Raw genomic sequence first — 21,962 nt, 5'->3', positions numbered from 1 at the left:
TATAATTGGCATATAGCACTATTAGTTTTCAGTGTATAACATAATGATTTGATTGATATATATATATATATGTATTATTAAATACTCACCCCAACAAGTTTAGTTAACATTTATCACTGCACATTAACAAAATTTTTTTTTTTTTCCTGATGATGGGAACTTTAAAGAGGAATGGTTTTAAAAACATTGTAATTATCTTTTTTTTACAGGGCTGTGGAATTGTTCTGTGAAACTATCTGGGCCTGCTATTTATTGGTGAAGGGGGAGGAGTTCCTTAAAATTTATTTTAAAGAAATTTGTCTATTTAGATCCCTGTCTTTTCTTTCTTTTTTTTTTTTTTTTTTTTAATTTTATTTATTTATTTGAAGAGAGAGAGATCACAAGTAGGCAGAGAGGCAGGCAGAGAGAGAGAGAGAGAGAGAGAGAGAGAAGCAGGCTCCCTGCTGAGCAGAGAGCCCGATGTGGGACTCGATCCCAGGACCCTGAGATCATGACCTGAGCCGAAGGCAGTGGCTTAACCCACTGAGCCACCCAGGCGCCCAAGATCCCTGTCTTTTCTGAAGTCCGTTTTGATAACTAATATTTTTCTAAATAATTATCTGTTTGATCTAAATTTTCAATCTATTTGCATAGGACTGAGCAAAGTAATCTCTTATGATTCCATTAAGTTTTTTCTGACTATGGTTATTGGGGGGGTAGATGTAGTTATTTTTATATGTCTTAAGCATTATTATAATTCACTAATGAGGTAATACTGGAAAAAAATTTTTTCTCTACAATTTGGTTATGATTTATTATAATCAGGATTTCTTTATTTCTACAATAATAGTGCTTTATTGAATTCTTGCTGTGTATTAGGCACTTTACAATTTTGATTTATTTAATCTTTATAACAATCCAAGAATGTCTATACTCATAGTATCTTTATTTTATGGATGAGAAAATTGAGCTATAGAGAAAATAATTTGCCCAGTTATGCCTAGGTGATGATCATAGTTTTAACTTCTTAGTTGGCCTACAGAAATTTAAAATTATTTAAGGTTGTTAAATAAATAGATGTATTTACTTCCTAATGTCTCAATCTAAATCACTATCCAAAAATTAATATAATTTTTAGTTGTCTATGACAATATACTCCATCCCATGGATTTTTTCAATGAAGTTAGTGGGGTGAAAAGGGTTACCAAATTTTCCTTCCTCAATTAACAATTAGTACTTAAATTTGTAGTTAGCATGAGGGATTCGTTTTATTTTTTATTTTACTTTTTTGGAGAGCTTTCTTTTAAATGGATATTTTACATTTGGAGAGTCAGTGTAACAATTAAATGTAATGTAAAAAAACCACATTATTACACTAATTTGGTTTGAAAGCTCTTATTTGACATGATTATATACAAAAAAATTTTTAAAGAAATTGTTAATAGTTTCTGTAATATCTTAATTATATTCTTGAATGAGAGAAGTTAGGAAAGATAGGAATTTAAGGAATAAAAATTGAGAGTGTCATCATTTTGGAAAAAAAAAAACTTCCTGTTTAGGCAAGACTGAGTAAATATGTGTAACTACTGCCCTCTTGGGTTGGTATAAGGAACATGTTTTTCAAAATAATCTGTGTTGAGATTTCTCTTTCTTCTTTTAAAGGTGTTAAAATTATCACACAACAAGTTCAACCAAGTAAAATCTTACCCAAACCAGTGACAGCAACTCTGCCCACCAGTAGCAATTCCCCTATTATGGTGGTTAGCAGTAATGGTGCAATTATGACAACTAAACTGGTAACCACTCCCACTGGTAAGTTTTCTTGAGCGTCAGTCCATTCATTCATCATTTTTTCATTGACTAGTTTCTTTGTATCAACATAGTGCTTGACACTGGGAATGTAGGGATTAATCAGACAGTTCTTTAAGAGGCTTTCCCTCCAACTAAAATTAGCTTTCTTTTATTATTGTCATGGTCTTCTGTTTTTTTTACTTTATAGCACATACTACAGTTTCTCATTTCTTTGATTATTTGTTGATTTACTGTAGTTCACCTTGTTATACCATAAGCTCCATGATAAGGGACAGTCTTTGTTTTATTCACCATATATATGTTGAGCTGGTCTGAAAGTAGGTGTTTAGTCAGGATTTGTTGAGGGACTGAAAACATACTCTCTCAGCCCAGAAGGATTGTAATCTTAGGAGGTTGAAAGTCTATATTACATTGTGGTGTAGTAAGCATTACTCTGACTGAGAGAAGCACAGGATGCCTTTTTGCCCAGATATGAGAGCACCCAGGCTATGTCCAAGGAAGTGACAGTGTAGAACATTTTAAATAGTACCACCCTTTGTATCCTTGAGCAGTTTACTAATCCCTCTAAGTCTTTTCTCTTGTCTATTAAATGGGCTAACAATACCTGTACCATAAGGTTATTGTAAGTATTAGAGGAAATCAGATATGTAAAGTCCCCAGCAGAGTAATAGCTGTTATTATTAATTAACATAAGAATTAGCTATTACTATTATTTTAAATTTGTATAACTCTTACCAGATTTTTTTGAGAAGGGCCAGTACGTAGATGATAGAATCTAAATAATGTAAAATGATACCCATCTCAAGTTTATAAAGCTATCATTTATTAGCCAGTATGTAAAGTTCTATGCAGACATACACTTAATCTCCCTTAGGCTGATATCTCCACTTTTAGCGGCAAAACAGAGACTGATGTAAAGCACCTTGCCCAAAGTCATGCAGCCAATAAAAGCAAGATCTGGGATTTGAACCTCAATCCGTTTGACTCCCTTTTTTTCTTTTAAATTGTGACAAAAACAGAACATGAAATTTACCATTTTAAGGGTGTAGTTCATTGACATTCAGTGTCGTTCATATTATTTTATACCTATCAATCACCATTAGGCTTCAGAACTTTTTCATCTTCCCAAACTGAAACTCTACACATTAAACAGTAACTCTCCATTACCACCTTCCTCTAGTCCCTGCCAGCCAGCATTCTACTTTCTGTCTCTTCAAAGCCTGTGCTTAAAAACATGGTATTCTTGCATTAAATTTATCATACTCCACCCTCCTCGCCCCCTGCCCCAAACTTTTTTCCATTTGGTACAAAGATAATAGTGTTATCTATATATAATTCTTTACCTTAGCGAAAGGTAGTAAAAATAATAATGTGTCTGTGCCTTTGTATCTATGTTAGACATGGTGTTTCTATTTTTAAAACAAAAGCTTAAGTGGAAAATGTTTTGTTAAAATTCAGCTGATTCACGTTATGTTTGTAGCATGTTTACTTTGCACTAGATTTTTTTGAGGGGGATTCATATGTATGTTTGTAACCAGTTTAAATTAATTCTACCTAATGTTCTTTGTTTGAGTTGTGATTGTATTAAAAAATTTTTAAATATCTTGCTAAAAGCATTTTTGCAGGATAACCATTGAAAACGGTTATTACGATGACCATGAGAAAGCATGAAAAAATGCTTTCCTATCAAAGAAGGTATATTCATTCTTCCCCAGACTAATAGTTCTTTTTTTTTTTTAAGATTTTATTTATTTATTTGACAGAGATCACAAATAGGCAGAGAGGCAGAGGGGGAAGCAGACTCCCTGCTGAGCAGAGAGCCTGATTCGGGGCTTGACCCCAGGACCCTGGGATCATGACCTGAGCTGAAGGCAGAGGCTTTAACCCACTGAGCCACCCAGGTGCCCCCAGACTAATAGTTCTTAGTGCAAGAATAGTATTTCTGAGTTACTGGACTTTTAGGAAACTATGACAGGCTCATCTGATTAGTTTTTAATTCCTGTTTGGGGAAAGAAAGAAGTCCTTAGGATAGTGGGCAAGAGTGCCAAATCCTTTGAGAGACATGAAGAAAAATACTCTCACAGGTCAGTTAGAGTTGAGGAAATATGTAAATAGTGAACTTTTTTGGCTAGAAGAAATATTTCTGGCAACTCTTGGCAGCTTCAACTTTAATCTCTAGTAAAATGATGGGATAATTCTTTAAAAGATGGAAATATATTTAGAGAGTAGCAGAGTACAAAATAGTAAAAGTTTATAAAATTTTAAGCAAACAATACTGCCTTATTTGCTGAGTGCTGACATTGGGTTTGGCACTGAGAAAGCATAAAACAGATGCAGAAACCTTAAAGTCTATAACAGAAATATCTAAAATGCTCTGGCAGGGAATATGATTAAACTTGTTTCTTTTGGCATAGAACTAGTGGAAGAAGGGTAGTGGAAGAAAGGAACATAGCTACTTTACTTTTTCTTGAGGTTAGTAATTTGATGCAACACATCACAAAATTTTATGTGTAAAGTTAATTCAAATTGACTTGGCCTTAGTTCTTGCTATGTGCATTGAAAACTGGCTATAAATTGTTACTTAATGTCTTGACACCTTGAAATTCCATTTTCAAGTTAAAGCAATGTAGATTACATTGAATTATAGCTAAACTGTATAAATTGTCATTCTTCTATAAGTAATGACAGGTTTTTCTTCGGCTTTTCCCTTTTTATAGGCACACAGGCAACCTATACCCGGCCGACAGTGAGCCCGTCCATAGGTCGGATGGCTGCAACCCCTGGAGCTGCAACTTACGTGAAAACTACCAGTGGTAGCATCATTACAGTTGTACCCAAGTCATTAGCCACCTTGGGGGGCAAGATAATTAGCAGTAATATAGTTTCTGGTAGGTATATCTGAAATATGTTAAATCTATAGGTAACTTGTAAGAGGAAAAAGCTTTTCACTGTTGAAGGATTCTTTTTGATCTGTTTTCTGCTTACGATTCTGGAGCTTTATTTTTTAGTCCTGATGTTTAGTGATTTTAATCTAGTTTTTATTTCTAGTATTGAGTTTTCACACATTAAGTTTTTGATTTTAAAATAGAACATTTAGTTGTTTTTCATCAGAATGGAAATACTTTGATTTACATTTGTATGGAGATTTTTCTTTTACTAAGTATTCTCCCATTTGTCAGTCCTTTCAGAACAGATAAATCCAAATAGTTGGCATCACCCCCAGTTGACAGGTACAGACAGATTTAAGTTTAGAGATTGAAGTTTAGAGAGATGAGATTGACCTATCCAAGACCACACGAGCTAGATAGAGGAAGACCCTTTTTTCATAGAATAATCTTATTTTCCTATTCTTTTAAATGTATCTTGAGAACTCTGCCCCCACTTAATGGCTATTCATCTAAACATGTTTGAAGGACTATATCTCATAATTTCATTTACTAATGTCACTTTAGCTTGTTAAAAATAAAGATTATTTGAATATCTTTTTATTTTCTTTTCACCATTATATTGATTGTTTACTTTTAAGAAATATTTTACTCAGATAGTGAAAGCTAATACTTTACTGGTATTCTGGGACTTTACCTGGTTTTTATCAGCTCATTAATTCCTGCAGTATTGGACTATGGACTCTGAAGTGGAATGTTAACATAGCATCTATTTTCTTCATTAGTTTTTAATTAAAATTATGTAAATAATCTCTCATCAAGCAAGCCCTGTGAACTTCAACTGTCTACCATTTTTGTGGACTAGCCATATTTTTTATGCCCCTGGTGAGTTGTTCTGTGAAGGGATTGAAGTACCTGGTAATATATGATGTTGCTGATATCTCAAGGACTGAAATTAAAAAAAACAACAAAGCAGGGCATGATATTGGCATAAAGCACAGTATTTAAAGCTGCTAATATTGGCTCTATTTTTAAGGGTAAGTGAGAAAATCTGATGTTTGCCAAACTGAGGAAGGTGAAACCAGTAGGGAAAGAATCATCATACTCCAGCTTTAAGAGGATTTTTTAAAATAACACAGTGAAAACTCAAATTATGATTTATTACCTGACAGTATCTTAATGGTATAGAGCACAGTCTAAAACATTTTTCAAAAAGTGATCATTCTTCATTGGTATGTAGCTTTTTATCACTATAATAGTTTTTCTTTACTTACATATGAGTTCATAATAACTTTACAGCTTGAAGGAATGTCTAGATGTCATGAGGCCACTGTTGTTAGACCTTCTTCATGATTTAGCTGCTTTGTACCAGGTTAGAGCGGTACAGTAAGCAAGCATATTTTTTCTGGAAGCCAGAGATCTGTATCCTACACATGTAAACATTTTATCTACCTTTGTATGTAAATATAAAACAACTCATGGTTAGCTGCTATTTCAAGTACATATGGTATACATGAGAAGAGTTCTTAAACTTTCTAGCTATAGGATATACTTGGCACAAAGTTGAAATGGTGCTATTTGTTGTGTGGAGCTCATTTTGTGCCTACTCCCACCTCACTGACACTTTTATTTTAAGGAATCTCTCATTTCTAACTGCTCTAAGCTGATCCTTATTGCATATCAATATCCCTTATGAAGACAGTTCTCTTATTTTGTAATGTTTTTGTTACTTCGTGATAGTGGGATCACAGTTTAGTTTATTAGCAGTTTTCAGACCCTGGTTATCTATTCATATAGAACTGGTAAGCCTAGTTGGATGAATTTGGGTAATCCATAATTAGATGCTGAATTCTAGAGTTTGTGCCTACCCTACTCCCTTATCCCCAAACAAAAATGAAACACTTTTCTTAAAAGACACCCAGACATCTGGGGTGCCTGGGTGGCTCAATCGGTTAAGCAGCTGCCCTTGGCTCAGGTCATAATCTCAGGGTCCTGAGATCAAGCCCCACTTTGGGCTCCCAGCTCAGTGGGGAGTCTGCTTCTCCCTCTCCCTCTCTCCCCCCTGCTCATGCTCTCTCTCTTACTGTCTCTCTCAAATAAATAAATAAAATCTTCCAAAAAAATTAAAAAAAATAAAGATACCCAGACAGCTAGCTGTAAGAATAAAAGGCTTTAAAAAGGAAAATGGTACTTTCCCCCTTATCATGGGTAATTTGGAAAATACAGAAAGATACAACGAAAATTAAAAACATGATTTTTACCATCCAGAGAACTATGGTAAAATTCAAGTGTATGTATTTCTGTTGGTTCCATTTTCTGTTCTTTTTTTTGGTTATAAGTGAATGTATGTATATTTTAAAAATTACATTGAAATCTATTATAATCAGCTTTTACCCTTTTTTCATAGAATAATCTTATTTGCCTTTTCTTTTAAATGTATCTTGAGAACTCCTCTGCCCCCATTTAAGGGCTACACAATGTTTCCTTATATGATGCACCATAGTCTAGCCATTTTCTCATTATTGAGTGTTTTAGGTTTCTTCCAATTTTTTTGGTTATTATAAATCAATTACGTGATGTTCTTACTCCCTTTTCTCTAGAAAGCAAGGTCATACTTCCAAAGTGCTTTCTAGAAAGGTCAGGTTTTTCCTTTCATTAGAATAAACTAAATGGAAGGCATGACTATTTTTGTAGTTATTTAACTCCTCAGAATCAGATATTTACTTCTATGTATATATGTAGAGAGGCCTATCAGATATGTAAGTTTTTTGGTGACCTTTGTTGAGGGTTGGTTAAGGAACCATGGCTATTTTATACAGAAGATTGTTGCATCCTTCAGAGATGAACTCTTTAACAAATGAACTTTTATAAGCTCTGTTGTAGCATGAGAACTGTAGACTGACTACAATGAAAGTGTAGAGGTAGACCTTTATTTTAATTTTTTTAGATTCAATTATTTTAGAGAGAGTGGTTGCCTGTACAAGTGGGCAGAGGAGCAGCCCGAGAGGGAGGGAGAGAGAATCTCCAGCAGACTCCCCTAGAGTGCAGAGCCCTGTGAGGCGGGGCTCAAGTGGGGGCTTGATCTCACCACTCTGAGATCATGATCTAACCAAAACCAATAGTCTGATGCTCTGAAACCAAGCAGTAGTCTGATGCTCAAACTGAGCCACCTAGGCACCCCTAGAGGAAGATCTTTTTTTAAAAAAATGAATAATACTTGTTTCATCCATACAACATAGTTATCAACTGAAAGAAACATGCTCACTGGAATTTCACACTTTAATAACTTGATAATTCTATGTTTTAATATGACACTGTACTTTTCCTTACGTTATGCCTTTTTCTTCTGTTTTCTACATTCTCCCCCCCACCCTTCATTTTGTTAAGCTGGTGAACTTAATTTACAACTGTTCAATAAATTGACAAATCCCTGTAATGGAAAGTTTTAGACCGTGACTTAGATACAAATATAAGGTACTTGTTTAGCAAGCTTTTCAAAAAAATGGTCCTTGTACTTTGGTGAAAGCTTAGTTTATATTTCCTCGAGATAATTTTTAATGCTTACTTTCTAAAAACATTTTTATAAACCAAATATTTAGTGAGGCTGTATTGTTGAAGGAGACATAGTAATCAGTCATGTATGAAGGATTGAAGTTAATTAAGAGTTGAAGTTGATACATATGAATAATGGGCAGTGTGGTCTTTGTGGCTCTTAACAGCTTACTATTCAAAAACTACAGATAGATGGAAAATCATTTGTGAAGCTGGTGTTTGGATAAAAGTGTGTTTTTATGTAACCTGATGGTGTTATCTTGGACAGACAAGACATTAGATGATGGCAAGTGTATTATAAAGATATATAAAGTAATAAGCAATAAGATTGCCAAGAACTGACTAGAATATTCTTGTTTTTAGTGTAACCTTATGTCTAAAACTCTCATCATGAATGCTGTCTTTCTTGTAGAAAAGAATATAATTTTGTTTAATTTTTCTTCTTGGGTACTTATTAATCCATCATGTTTTTAAATGGTACCTGTTCTGTGCTTAGTCATTTGATAAATGATATGCAAGCCTAGAAAAGAAAAGTATGACTTGTCTTCATGGGCAGAGGAAATCATAGGCATAGAAATAGCATTATAACATATGCTCGAGGACCAATGTGGAAAATAACATACTCAAGGAGATAGATAGATAGGATAGTCCTGAAAATTAAAGTCTGGCAAAACCTGGAAACCTAAGAGGAATTTGGGCTCTATGTGACAGGTACTAGGAAACCATAGTGAAGAAGTTACTAGACGAGAGTTTGTGTTGTATATTATGGAATAGGAACAAATAAGATCAAGTAGGTAGATTTAAGGATCGGGTCATGTAGGATTGTGAAATCTAAGAGGGAAAGTTAGATCTAGATAAAATAGGGATTGGGAAAGTTTGTTTTGTTTTAAAGTAATCTCTATCCAGAATAGGGCTCAAATTTACAACGCCAAGAGTCGTATGCTATACTAACTGAGTCAACCAGTAGCCCTGGGCAGGTTTTTGACCAGTTTTACATTGGGTTCTTGACATGATCAAACTGGTTTTTTAAAAAGAATGTTTGGGGGGTGCCTGGGTGGCTCAGTTGATTAAGCAACTGCCTTTGGCTCAGGTCATGATCCTGGAGTCCCGGGATCGAGTCCCACATCCGGGTCCTTGCTCGGCGGGGAGTCTGCTTCTCCTGCTGACCTCTCTACTCTCATGCTCTCTCTCTCTCTCTCTCTGTCAAATAAATAAAATCTTTAAAAAAAATAAAAATAAAAAGAATTTTTGATGTAGCAGGAGCATGAGAGCTGTTTGTATGATACAGAAACTTGAAATAGGGAGAAAATATGAGAAGCCAAAAGAGAAGAGGATCTGTTGACATTGATAACATTTTGAAAGAAGACATAAGTTGATGACAAATCGAGTTTGTTCACATACTCATTGAACAACTGTTACTGAGTAATTCCTATACAGTCTGTGATAGACCCTGAGGAATTAGGGATGCAAAAAGATAGAGTTTGGAGCTCCAGGGGCTTTCACAAAGCAAGATTTGCACCAGGATTTCTAACTGTGACAATCAGAAGAATATAGGGTACAAATTTGATAGGTATAAGAGAAGTAGGTTGTGGAAGGATGTAAGGAAGAGAGCACAGTAATATGTTTGGATCAGTAGATGTAGATCTACTGAATAGATATTAATGGTTGAAAATATAGATCCATTCATATAAATATGTAAATTGGAGTTTGATACTCATACTCTACAGATCACAAGAGCATGTGTTTAATTTGTGCCTTGGCCTATGAGTGTTTGGTTTTTTTTAAATCACATAAACATAAATGGCTTACTTTCATAAATTTTCTATACAGTCTAAAGTTATGTGATTTTGTTAAGTATTTACCTCTTTTTAATGTTCTTTTTTGAAGAGTTTTTGCATCACACTAGTCAAATAAATATACTGGATTTGGGGAAACTTTTGTCGTGGAAGGCAGATTTTTATTTGTTCCAATTAACTAGTCAGGGGAGGAATATTGACGGGGAAACTGATAGTGATATTTTAGATTTTGATTTTGGTGTACAGGTTTTCAAATTCCAAAAAGATGATTGCTGTAAAGGTTAATTCTTAATATTCTCTCATTCTGGGCAACTTCTGCTTACTTTTCCAAGCCTTCATTTTCATCCTCATGACAACTTTTGTGTCATCTGAGAATGACATTAATATATGTATTCATTATATACTGCATAAACAGAAATAACCAAATATCACTAGTCCTTAACTCAGGCCTCCTTTTCTCCCCCCTTCTCTAAGGAACGACTACCAAAATCACTACAATCCCAATGACTTCCAAGCCTAATGTGATTGTTGTGCAAAAGACTACAGGAAAAGGAACGACTATTCAAGGCCTCCCAGGCAAAAACGTTGTCACAACATTGCTAAATGCTGGAGTAAGTAAGAGCTTGTACTGCAGACTGAGCAAATCCACTGAGGATTTTAAAGACCAGCTATATAAATATTTGCCTAAGGACTTCAGAACCCCACAATGGCCTGTATGGTTTGATTTACCACTACTGTGATGTAATAACTGTTAAAATACCACCAGCTGATGCCATTTTTCACAGTAATTTCTAAAACATGTTGCTCATAGCTGCATTGCTTATGACCATGATTTAGAAGCTTAGCTTAGTCTAGATGGAGGATTTCACTGGCTTAACTACAGGGAGACCTCTGTTAGAGGACAGTTTTATTCCTGCCTCTGGCCAGTAGACACAAGCCTAGTATTGGCCCACGCTGGGCAAAGTGAAATATTTGGAATGAAGAAAATTAATTGACAGGAATTTACTTTCATAATTAACTGCTTCATTTGTAGTTGTGAAGGCAGTTGTGCAGAAGTTTGGAGTTAGACAAACCTGGGCTTTGTCTCTTAGTATCATAGTTGTTTGACCTTGGCAAATTTACTCAACTTCTGTCATCCTTAATTTCCTCATTTATAAGTTGGGGATGATGATCTTTACCTCTGAATTTGTTCAGTAACTGGTAGCTGTTTTGAAAATGCTTAGAACAGTGCCTCGTGCGTAGGAAGTTCTGAATAAGTAGTTTTTTTTCTTACTGTTGTTATTCTTGGTACTTAACTATTTAGGCTTGGTAATGTCCTGACTTTGCTAGAAAAAAAAAAAAAATGCTGTACTTCATTTTAGTAGATTTTGAGTATCTATCTCGAGTAGATCTTGAGTAGGCATCACAATCTTTATAATGTTGGCATTAGATCTTTTCATCATGTGGGAAAACATAGCCTGAGTTTACACGGAAGCCAAAAAAGCCTAGATTAGAATTCCTATTTTCAGAACCCTTTTATAGTCTGGTTTACAGTTTCATAGAATTTGATATGTAAGAGGGGATGCCATGTACCCAAAGTCCTGTGGTCATATACAGCAAAGAGTTGTGTATGAATCCTAGCTGCTAGGTATATCTAACAGCAGGAGTTTGACTCAGGAAATACTAGTAAAATAGAGCAGAGCGTAAGACTACACATATGTATATGCATCTGTACTCAACAGCTTGTTTACGTGGGCATGTCTACACACATCAAAAGAGCATCTTCAAATAGCCTGCTAGTTGGTTTTGATAAGCTTTGAATGAGTCATTATACTTGGACAGGGCCCATTAAGCTATTTGATAGGTAGGCATGCCCACTTGCAAACTAATGGCTCTTGGCTTATGAACTAGAGCTCCTTCCAAAGCTGCTGCTGTGAACGGTGTGTTTGTATTAAAATAAGTAATAACAGCAGTGATAAACACTTCATATCTCTCTAAGATAACTATCTCCCTTACAACAAATAGTTAAACTTGTGATTTTTATAATCCTATTTAGCTCTAAATTCAGAGTAATTACCTTCTGCCAGCTCAGCTGGGTACTTTGTTCTTACTGGCTGCTAAATTTAGATGGCCACACCTTCAGATGATGATGACTAAAAGTTAAAAACCAAGAAGGTAAAAATTTTTCTTTTCAGTTTTATGGATTTTAACTTTAAGAATGAATTATTTAGTAAAACCACCATTTTTGAATTTTAACTCAAGTGTTGACTCTATAAATGACAGAAGTTACTTAAGAATAGAGCAGACAAAAAAAAAAAAAAAAAAGAATAGAGCAGACAAAAGTGAAAAAATGGTGAAAAGTTAATGGGCTTAAGCTCTTTAGTTAATAGACTAAAGTGATATTAATAAAACGTAGGAAATGACCCAAGTTTGTTTTCTGTATTTTCCTGTATGACCTCAGAACATTTGTTAATATCTGATTTCATCTCTTGCCCATGCTTTTTTGCATAGAGATTGCTGTGTGTCCTTATAACTTTGTATTTGGGGAGCTTATTTTATTTGTAGGTATCCATTTAGCTATTGGTATAATGCATAATAATTTCTTATTGTATTAATGTCTATTTTGGCTAAATTAGAAAATAAAGGTAATGTTTATTTTACCCAAAATAAAATTTGGGTAAATTAGAAAATAAAGGGGGAGACTTATAATCCCAACTCTTAGAGATAGCTGTTGTTAACATTTTAGTATATATTCTTACATAATTTCCTGACTATTTTAATGTATGTATTTTATGAATGTGACATGGTAGTAAATATTCTTATGTGAGATAATTTTTAAAATACACTTGTCAAGAAATAAGTTGTGCTTTCTTTGGACCAAAGTTGGGCAGATGACTTTTAGGACTGTCTCAAATATGTCTAGGATTTTTGGTCACCTGAAAACATTGTACTTTGCTTTTTAATTTACAGTCCTCTCCTGATCATCCTGGTAAAACCTTGCTGTGTGATTTTTCAATAAAAGGATTTTTTAGTTTTTGTCATTTAAATACATATAAATCTCATATATTCACTGACTTTAATTTAGGGAGAAAAAACTATTCAGACGGTGCCAACAGGAGCAAAGCCAGCTATTATCACTGCTACAAGACCCATCACCAAAATGATTGTAACTCAACCAAAAGGAATAGGTTCCACAGTTCAACCAGCAGCTAAAATCATCCCGACAAAAATTGTTTATGGGCAGCAAGGGAAAACACAGGTATGCTATAAGAAATGGTGGCTTTTGGGGCCCCTGGGTGGCTCAGTTGGTTAAAGCCTCTGCCTTTGGCTCAGGTCATGATCCCAGGGTCCTGGGATCGAGCCCCACATCGGGCTCTCTGCTCAGTAGGGAGCCTGCTTCACCCCCATCCCGACGCCTGCCTCTCTGCCTACTTGTGATCTCGGTCTGTCAAATAAATAAATAAAATCTTAAAAAAAAAAAAAAAAGATACAGTGGTTTTTCTTGGCTCTGGCATATTTCAAATTCCTAAAATTCCACGCTAGAAATTTGAATGAGAAGATCAATATAATCTTTTAAAAGATCCGATTGTTAAGTTATGACCAAATGTGCATAATCATCTGTTTTCAAAACCTGTGTTTCTCTCTTCAGTACTTTTTTTTGGGAGGGGGGTATCTAAATATTTGTGCCATGTCATGAGCAAAGTTTGGGGAAATAAACACCCTTGGAATAAAATCTGCTGAACGGATATATTGTTATTTGAGAAGTAGATGCTTGAGGCAGAGTGGTAGTTATTTGGAATCTCTCAGAAACAAGTATTTTTTATAAGCTGGTATGGCTTTTGAAAGCACTTTAAATACTTAAAAAATTTGTTTTACTTGAAACCTAAGTGATAGAGTAGCTAGAGATCTGTTCATTTTTCAAGCAATAGAAGAGAAGGCAATTTTTCTGGAAATTTGCCTAGAAAATTGAGGCTAAGGATTTAATCTTATGTTGCTAGACTTCTATTTATTTTATATAGTTCCTACTTTAAATGCTTTATGAGAACAGCAAAGGAAGTAATGTCAACTTTGGTTGAGAAATGTTATCCTAGAATTCTTGTAAAAGGTTTTATTTTACTTTAGTAATTTGCCCTTAGGATCGATTCCCTTAGAATGATAGTGAAATGGTATACACATTTAAACAAACAAGTTTTGTGATTAGAGATAAGTCCAAATTGCCTTTAAGTTTTAACTGGTGGGGCACCTGGGTGGCTCAGTGGGTTAAGCCGCTGCCTTCGGCTCAGGTCATGATCTCAGGGTCCTGGGATCGAGTCCCGCATTGGGCTTTCTGCTCAGCAGGGAGCCTGCTTCCTTCTCTCTCTGCCTGCCTCTCAGTGTACTTGTAATTTCTCTCTGTCAAATAAATAAATAAAATCTTTAAAAAAAAAAAAAAAAGTTTTAACTGGTAATAATCCTCATTTGCTCCATCATTTGCATGATAGAATAACCCGTGTTTTCATTCTTGAATTCTTGGAAATGGGTGAATTAGTGGTGTCAAAATAGGTTTCGAATCTTACATATTGGAGAAATAAAAACTAAATGTGCTCAGTCAACCATTTTTATTCTAGGCACCCAATTGAAGTCAGCTCCTAGAGTTCAGATTTTGAAGTGGAATGGTTCAGTTTGAAATCTTTCTCCCATTTCACTTATTTTAATGTCTGTGGTTTTGACCTTTGCCAGGAATTGATCTACCACATGTGTCATAATTGCTTCTAATAACAGTTGTCTAAGTCAGTAGTGTTCTGGGGATCTTTCGAAGATGACTTAGATCCCCACCATTTTGTGCAGTTATCTCCATTAGGAATTTCATTTGGTTGTTAATGAAAAGAAGCCTGAAGAAAAGTGGCTTATATAAATAAAGTTTTATTTTTATTATGTTAATAATAATGTTTTAATTATTTTATGATGTTAATAAATGTTCAGAGGGAGAAAATTCTAGACTATTCTTGTGGCATTGGGAATCCAGGCTCCTTGTGTCTTTCTCTTCTGCTGTCCATAGTGTATGGCTGTCTTTCTACTATATAGCCCACACAGATTGTAAAATGACTTCTGAGGTCATCATAGGCAAGAAAAAACAGGGGAGAGCCTCTTGTCAAAATTGTGGCTGTTGCAGTCTGGCATGTACCACTTAAAATCTTGTATGTGGCTTGACTCTGATTTGTTCATAGATTGAATTAGTCTTTGATGGACAGTGTTGTGCCCAAAGCATAATAAATATACAGAATGCAGCTTCCCATGTCAGGAAAAATTCTTCATGACTTGAAGTTTGGCATTTTAAATATTGCTCTAAAATTTAAGCTGGGTGTATTTCTGATTTTCTTCTAGGTTCTAATTAAACCCAAACCAGTGACATTTCAAGCCACAGTTGTTAGTGAACAGACAAGGCAGCTGGTCACAGAAACATTACAGCAAGCATCTAGGGTGGCAGAAGCTGGTAATTCATCTATTCAAGAGGGAAAAGAAGACCCACAGAGTTATACAGATAGTAGTTCCTCTTCTACAGAGTCCTCCCAAAGTTCCCAAGGTAAGATCCATTTTACTTCTGATTTATGTAATTGCTTCTGACATAGTGTCCCAGTTCCAAAATAGTTGAATCTAGGGGTTTCAAACAAACATGTATGGTTTGCTTTGTTGATTCTTTTGATTTTATTTTCCTTTGTTTGATATGTAATCAGTGAGCTGAAGTTTTGTTTTTGATAAGATTTTACCATTCTTTCCTGTGTAGCTTATGTTCATCAAATAATTGGTAAAGTTTAGATGGTGATTTTGGCAGGTAGGTGTTAACCGAACTTGAATAATGCTGTGGTTCTTCTTGTTTCCTTTTGGGTAGTAAGAGAAGTAAGTGGGCAAGAAAGCAAATGTATCTTTTGAATGGTGACTGTTGAACCTTGAGAAAGAATCAGGGTGGCCAGAGGTGGGCCATAACTGAGCTATAAGTAGAGTGACCATACATTGCAGTTTGCAGAGAACAAGTCCTGGTTTATATCTGTTCCAGCATAACTATTAATAGCATTCCTTTTCACTCTCAAAGGTATCCCAATTTACATGATACTGTATGGTTGTCCCAATTATAAGGAAGGAGCTATGAAGCCAGACTCTACAGTAGGGAAGCTCTTTATCCTCATTGTTGTTTTAATTATGTAGTTTGTCTAGGATATCTCTTGAAATAAATTCTTAATCATAAGCTCTGAGACCTACAAATCTAGTACTAATGTCTGTCAGTTACCTTGACTGCGCCCTTATTGTCAGATGGTAGGTATATTTATGCCTATGCTTGCTTATATGCTCCAATGCATCTACTAAGCAAAGCTGTTTATCTTCCCTTGATCATTCCTCACTCACTCCATTCCCTCTCCTTACCCCCCTATTATTTTTTCTGGAGTACTTTCTGAACATTTCACTTTTCTAATGCAAATTCTTCATCTTATGCACTTTTCTTATTCTAATTGTTTAGCAGAGTCTTTCCAGATTAATGGGAAGTTCAGATTGCTTACAGGGTTCAAATTCCTGATTAGTCCATTAATAGAATTTGACATTTATATATATGTCTTTTATACTATGTATTAAGTATTATGCTAGGCCCTATAAATGTTGAGTAAAATGTAATTCTTGTTAAAATCTAGAATAGGAGATTTAAAAATACATGTACAACTTCAGTATGAGTATAATAAGTTTATTAGTAACAAATAAAAATGCCAAAGACTAAAAATTCACACTCCAGTGAGGAGAGAATAAGAAAGCTTCATGAGGACATAGCATTTGAAGTGGTCTTTGAAAACTCCTTAATTAAAAATAAATAAAACTGTTGATTTTAACAAACAATATGACACTCATTTTAGAGAGTGGATAGTTTTCTTCAGCATATTATCAATGTTAGTAATATTTTCTGGATCAGTTTACTGAGAAGATTCAGTTTATCATTCTGTATTGATTATGAATCAGTCTTTGTACAAGTTACAATGGAGTGATGCCTCTTCTGTTTCATTTGATCTTTATTTCATAATGATTTGCTATTTAAAGATTCCATTCTTTCTTCCACACATCAGCTGTATTTTTCTTTTTTTTTAAGTCTCTGGTTCCTTGAATAATACATGTCATTTTTTTTCCTTGAGAAATATTTTTATAGAGGACAGGTAAAATGTTTAGCTTAAGAGTTGGTCCTAAAAGGGGGGCATGAACAGTAGATGTTTTTATATCCATAATCTCAGGTTATCTTACGAAATTTCAAGTCTTTTCCTAAGGGAGCTGTAAGCCAGTCTTTACTTCCCAAACATGCCATTTCATTAGGCAGTCTTAAGTGTTCATTCTAAGAATGGGACAGAAGTTTGGATATTTTTGGAAGTGATTGAGTGGAAGGTTTTCTGCTTTTCAATCTCTTATTATACATCTGTTTCATCTGTTTTTATTTATTTGTCATGTATCATTACATATTATTTTTAAAATATTCTGTAATACAGAAAAAGTTAACAATTCGGAATACATATATCTAGATTATAAAGCCAGTTTTTATCATCCTTATCCCACTCATATCTTTGTATAGCTCCTTAGTGCATTCTCACAATGACTAATGATCTATATGCTGTGATTTAAAGAGAAAGGGATAGGTTTTGGTTAGTCTAAGATCATGCTGGCATTCAAAGTATATGAGGGTTGTACCTGTTGGGAATGTAACACTACATAGCAGTTCATAGTTTTTGCCACTCCCTCACCTTTGGTAACTTCTTCTTTTAATGTAATTTCAAACTTTCAAGAAACTTGCAAGAAGAGTTAAATTAAAAAGAGAGAAATATTAAAGATTTTTTTTTTTAAGATTTTATTTATTTAGTTATTTGACAGAGATCACAGACAGGCAGGTAGAGAGAGAGAGAGGAAGGGAAGTAGGCTTCCCGACTGAGCAGAGAGCCCAATGCAGGGCTCAATCCCAGGACCCCGGGATCATGACCTGAGCCAAAGGCAGAGGCTTTAACCCACTGAGCCACTCAGGCACCCCCTAAAGATTTCTTTATTTAAATTTTGTTTGTTTCCAGTAGGTTTAAGGTGGATTAGGTAGAATATAAGATTATGTGAAGTGAAATGGAAGGGAGCAAGGAGAGAAAACCAAGGGTAGGGATTTAAGATGGAACAAGGTATGAGGCAGATACAGAAATGCATTGTATAAAGACATTGCTTTAAGGAGGCCACAAATTGGTTTCTAGGATGATTTTTCCAGAAGCTTTATGATCTTGGTAGATCATGGTGAGGGTGGGTTATCCAGGTTAAGCAAATCCAGGTTAAGCAAAACATACTTATTGCAAAATTTTCCAGAGCTATTATGTGTTAATATATATTGTGAAAGATGAATAGAAGAGTATATAATGTAAACTGCTCCCCAACTTTTTTGACCTTAGAACCCTTCTTTTACAGAACATCTTTAGGAACTAATGTTCTCTGAAACATTTTGAGTGATGCTGTCTAGGCAGTTTAATACAACGAAGGACTAGGGCTTTGTGACAGTACTTCAGTGGAAAAATACTTATTACATCATAGAAGGGACATAGACATCTTGGGTTTAGTGTTGTGTTTTTGTTTGTTTGTTTGCTTGTTCATTTGTTTTTTGTCAGAGAGAGAGAGCACAAGCAAGCAGAGTGGCAGGCAGAGGCAGAGACAGAAGCAGGCTCCTGCTAAGCAAGGAACCCAATGTGGGAACATCCCAGGACCCTGGGATCATGACCTGAGCTGAAGGCAACCGCTTAACCAACTGTGCCACCCAGGCATCCCCTGGGTTTAGTTTAGAAGGGGTGTTTTAGATGAGTAAGGCATCTGGGAATCATTTTATTTGAGAAAGTGTTGTTGGAAACAGGACATTTATTATGGAGAAGAGAAGATGAGGATTGGTTTGGGCACACTGGGAGCTGTCAGTTTTCTTGACTGTGACATGCAAGAGGGAAAAGAGTTGGCCTTTGTGACTACATGGGTGGAAACTAGAACCATTGGGTAGAAGTCACAGGAAACCCTGCCCATTTAAGAAAATTTTCTAATTGTCATAACTGCAGAAATGGGAGGAAGCTATCTTAGGAAGTAGTGAGCTCTCTGGTGTTGCAGTTCCTGGATTGGGATACTGTGAAGATTTTTGTATAGGATTGCTGATAGCGTGAAATGTACTTTTAGATCCTGCTAGCTGAGAGGTCTGAACTTTTCCATGAAAATGTGATATGGGCCTTATATGGTAAAGTTACAGGAGACATTCTTTCATAGAGATACCTGATCTGTCCTTGCATATAACAGTACAGTGTGTATTTCTGGTACCTAACATGTAATAGACATCCAGTAAATATTTGCTAAGTGACCTGGGGGGAAAGATACCTGAAGGTTAGCAGACCATCATTCTCAAGACAGGGGAAGTCTATGATGCTGCTGTGAGATCATGTTCTTGATGTCTCTGTCATTGCATTCTGACCTCATTCTCAGACTTAATAGGCAATAGATTTATCTAGTCTAAGAATAAAAGCCAAAGTAAAGAGGAAAATCACTTAAGGATTGGTTTCTACATTGAGAAACTTTGTCACAGCTCTTGGGGTTGCCGCAGTGATACTGTGCAATGATCAGCTACTTTTTGAGTATGGGCGGAAAGAGTGAAGAATCTCTAACTCCTACAGGATAATGTTATTTGGGGTGATAGGTACTCCCTTGCAGAGATTTGTTTTCTTTTTTTAGTCTCTTTCTACCTTATCTCTCTGCAAATGTTATCCTTGCTTTATTCTGGATATTTAATGAATATACAGAATTGAGTTGCAAACATTCTTTGCCATGGGTCCTCTCACCTACCCAAATGGGTGCTTACATCATTGTGAGAATTTCGTAAATGTGAGAACTTGGTTTTATAAAAAGAATTATTTCCTAATAAAATTACTTTTCTTAAGGGTAAGTTCTATTTGTCTACTTAAAACGAGTAAGGGGAAACTGTAGTATGCATCACATGACATTTGGTATTGAAGGATAGTGTCCCATAGCTATCTAGAATTTGGGGAGAAGTTTAATGGAAATTATACACCCCTCGTGTGTCGTATATTCTGCCTGGTATTTGGGTAATTGGTGATGCAGTTTGTTAATGGTAATTAAAAATTCCATGTCTATTATATATTGATTTTTCTTTGGGAAGGCTGTTTTTTAGTTTGTTTTGTTTTTTAAGAGTCATTTCACCTCCCCAACCTTTTTCGTCAACTTTGCGGTGTTCAAAAATAAAAGGTTCGAAGAAGGTGAACTTACATTGAATTTATTCTTTTTCTTTTTTTTGGAGAGGGGCTACATTAATTCTTTTCATGCTTCTACAATGCTTTCACTGACTAATCCAAATCAAAGCAGTCTTTTTCTTTCCATGTATTTGTCTTGTTTGCCCTAGTCATTTGATTTTACCCAAGAATACAAAGCTATATGTGTATTTATTTTATTCTCCTCCATTGTAATTTAAACTTGGGAGTGGGATCCAAAATAATTTTTGTCCTCTGTGGAATCCTGACAAAGGAGCAATAGTCTAGTCCAACCTGCTTATTCTGTAGGTGGAAAACTCAGTAATTTTTTGCTTGTTTTAATGCGCATTTAGTATTCACATGCCTACTTTCATTGTATAAATATAATAAACCTTGGAGTTAGGGCTCTAATTTATTTTGAAACTGACTAAGAGTCTCAGAATCAAGAACTTTTAGGAAACAACAACAATAACATTTCTACTGTCCTTCGTAGTTTATGGAGCTCTTTTACATGTATTATTTCATTATATCCTCAGAATTCCTGTGAGGCAGAGAGGTAATTTTATCATTGTCATTTTAGAAATAATGGCACTAAAACCTAAAGGCTCAACTTGTGAAGAATTGCTACAGCTGGGGCTGTAACCTAAGACATTAAACTCCAGATGTTATATGTGTCCTATTAAATCATCCTGTTCCTAGATCATTTATCCATTCTTATTGTTGGTGGACAGGATTTCTTTCCAGCAATTCAGCCATCCAGTAAGTGTTGACTGGATGCTCAGGTTGTAATACAGAACACATTTTCAGGTGTACTGGGGAAAATAAGACTCCTACAGTATTTTGCTCTTATTATACACAAACATGCCTCTACTTACACAAATGCACACCTATATATTATAGCAATTATCACATTAAATTGTAATTTGTCTTTTTACATGTCTTTCTCTCCAGCCAGATTATGTGCTTCTTGAGCATCCTCTGATTATCCTGTAAGCTCCTGTATATCCTCAGTGCCAATATAGACTCCTGCTTATAGGTGCCTAGTTTGTTGAATCAGTGTATAGGAGTGAATGAGTGAGTGAATACAGACATGAAAGATATTATGCCCTCTGGGGGCTTACAGTCTTCTTGGGGAGATAAAGCATGAAGTTTACAGTAAATACAAAGATTTTGTTTTTTTTTTTTTTTTTTTTTTTAAGAGAAACTTTGTTTATAGGGTTTTTTTTTTTTAACTAATATAAAACAGATTCCCAGCCTGTAGTTCATGTAATTGCTTCCCGGCGTCAGGATTGGTCAGAACATGAGATTGCAATGGAGACTAGTCCCACCATAATTTATCAGGATGTATCCAGTGAATCACAATCAGCTACTTCAACAATCAAAGCTCTATTAGAACTCCAACAGACAACAGGTATGAATTCACATGCTCGATTGAATGAAGCATGTTTTCTCTAGAGATGGGTTGTGCTAAAATACTACCACTGTTATATTTTCTTTGTTATTATTTGAGCACATTTCCCCCCTCTGGACTGGTCTATAGTCATTGCTGCAATCTGTTTGCTTGTCAGTTCAGTAAGAATACTTAATTCAGTTCAGTAAGAATACTGCCCAGGAATACTGAAGGATAGGCTAGTCAGGGAGAAAAAAAGGGCAGAACTCTTTCATTTCTGTCTCCTGCTTAAAAGGGCAGTCCT

General features: G+C 35.2%; 1 protein-coding gene across 12 annotated transcripts in view; it reads left to right on the top strand.

Moving 5' to 3' along the window:
- EMSY (EMSY transcriptional repressor, BRCA2 interacting) overlaps positions 1–21,962 on the top strand; it is a 97,903-nt gene that overhangs the window by 50,622 nt on the left and 25,319 nt on the right. For 11 of the 12 annotated variants that reach the window (XM_059188449.1, XM_059188441.1, XM_059188501.1 and 8 more), the window contains 6 exons: positions 1,642–1,791; positions 4,509–4,679; positions 10,499–10,635; positions 13,089–13,262; positions 15,368–15,566; positions 21,515–21,679. In XM_059188449.1, the coding sequence (XP_059044432.1) occupies positions 1,642–1,791; positions 4,509–4,679; positions 10,499–10,635; positions 13,089–13,262; positions 15,368–15,566; positions 21,515–21,679 (996 nt within the window). The remainder of the gene's footprint in view (positions 1–1,641; positions 1,792–4,508; positions 4,680–10,498; positions 10,636–13,088; positions 13,263–15,367; positions 15,567–21,514; positions 21,680–21,962) is intronic. The other variant, XM_059188466.1, reaches the window with a different exon arrangement.

This window comes from Mustela lutreola, chromosome 1 (assembly GCF_030435805.1).
Source record: "Mustela lutreola isolate mMusLut2 chromosome 1, mMusLut2.pri, whole genome shotgun sequence".
Classification (NCBI taxonomy): domain Eukaryota; kingdom Metazoa; phylum Chordata; class Mammalia; order Carnivora; family Mustelidae; genus Mustela; species Mustela lutreola.
Note: the sequence above shows the minus strand (reverse complement) of the source record. Positions and strands in the feature narration are given on the sequence as shown.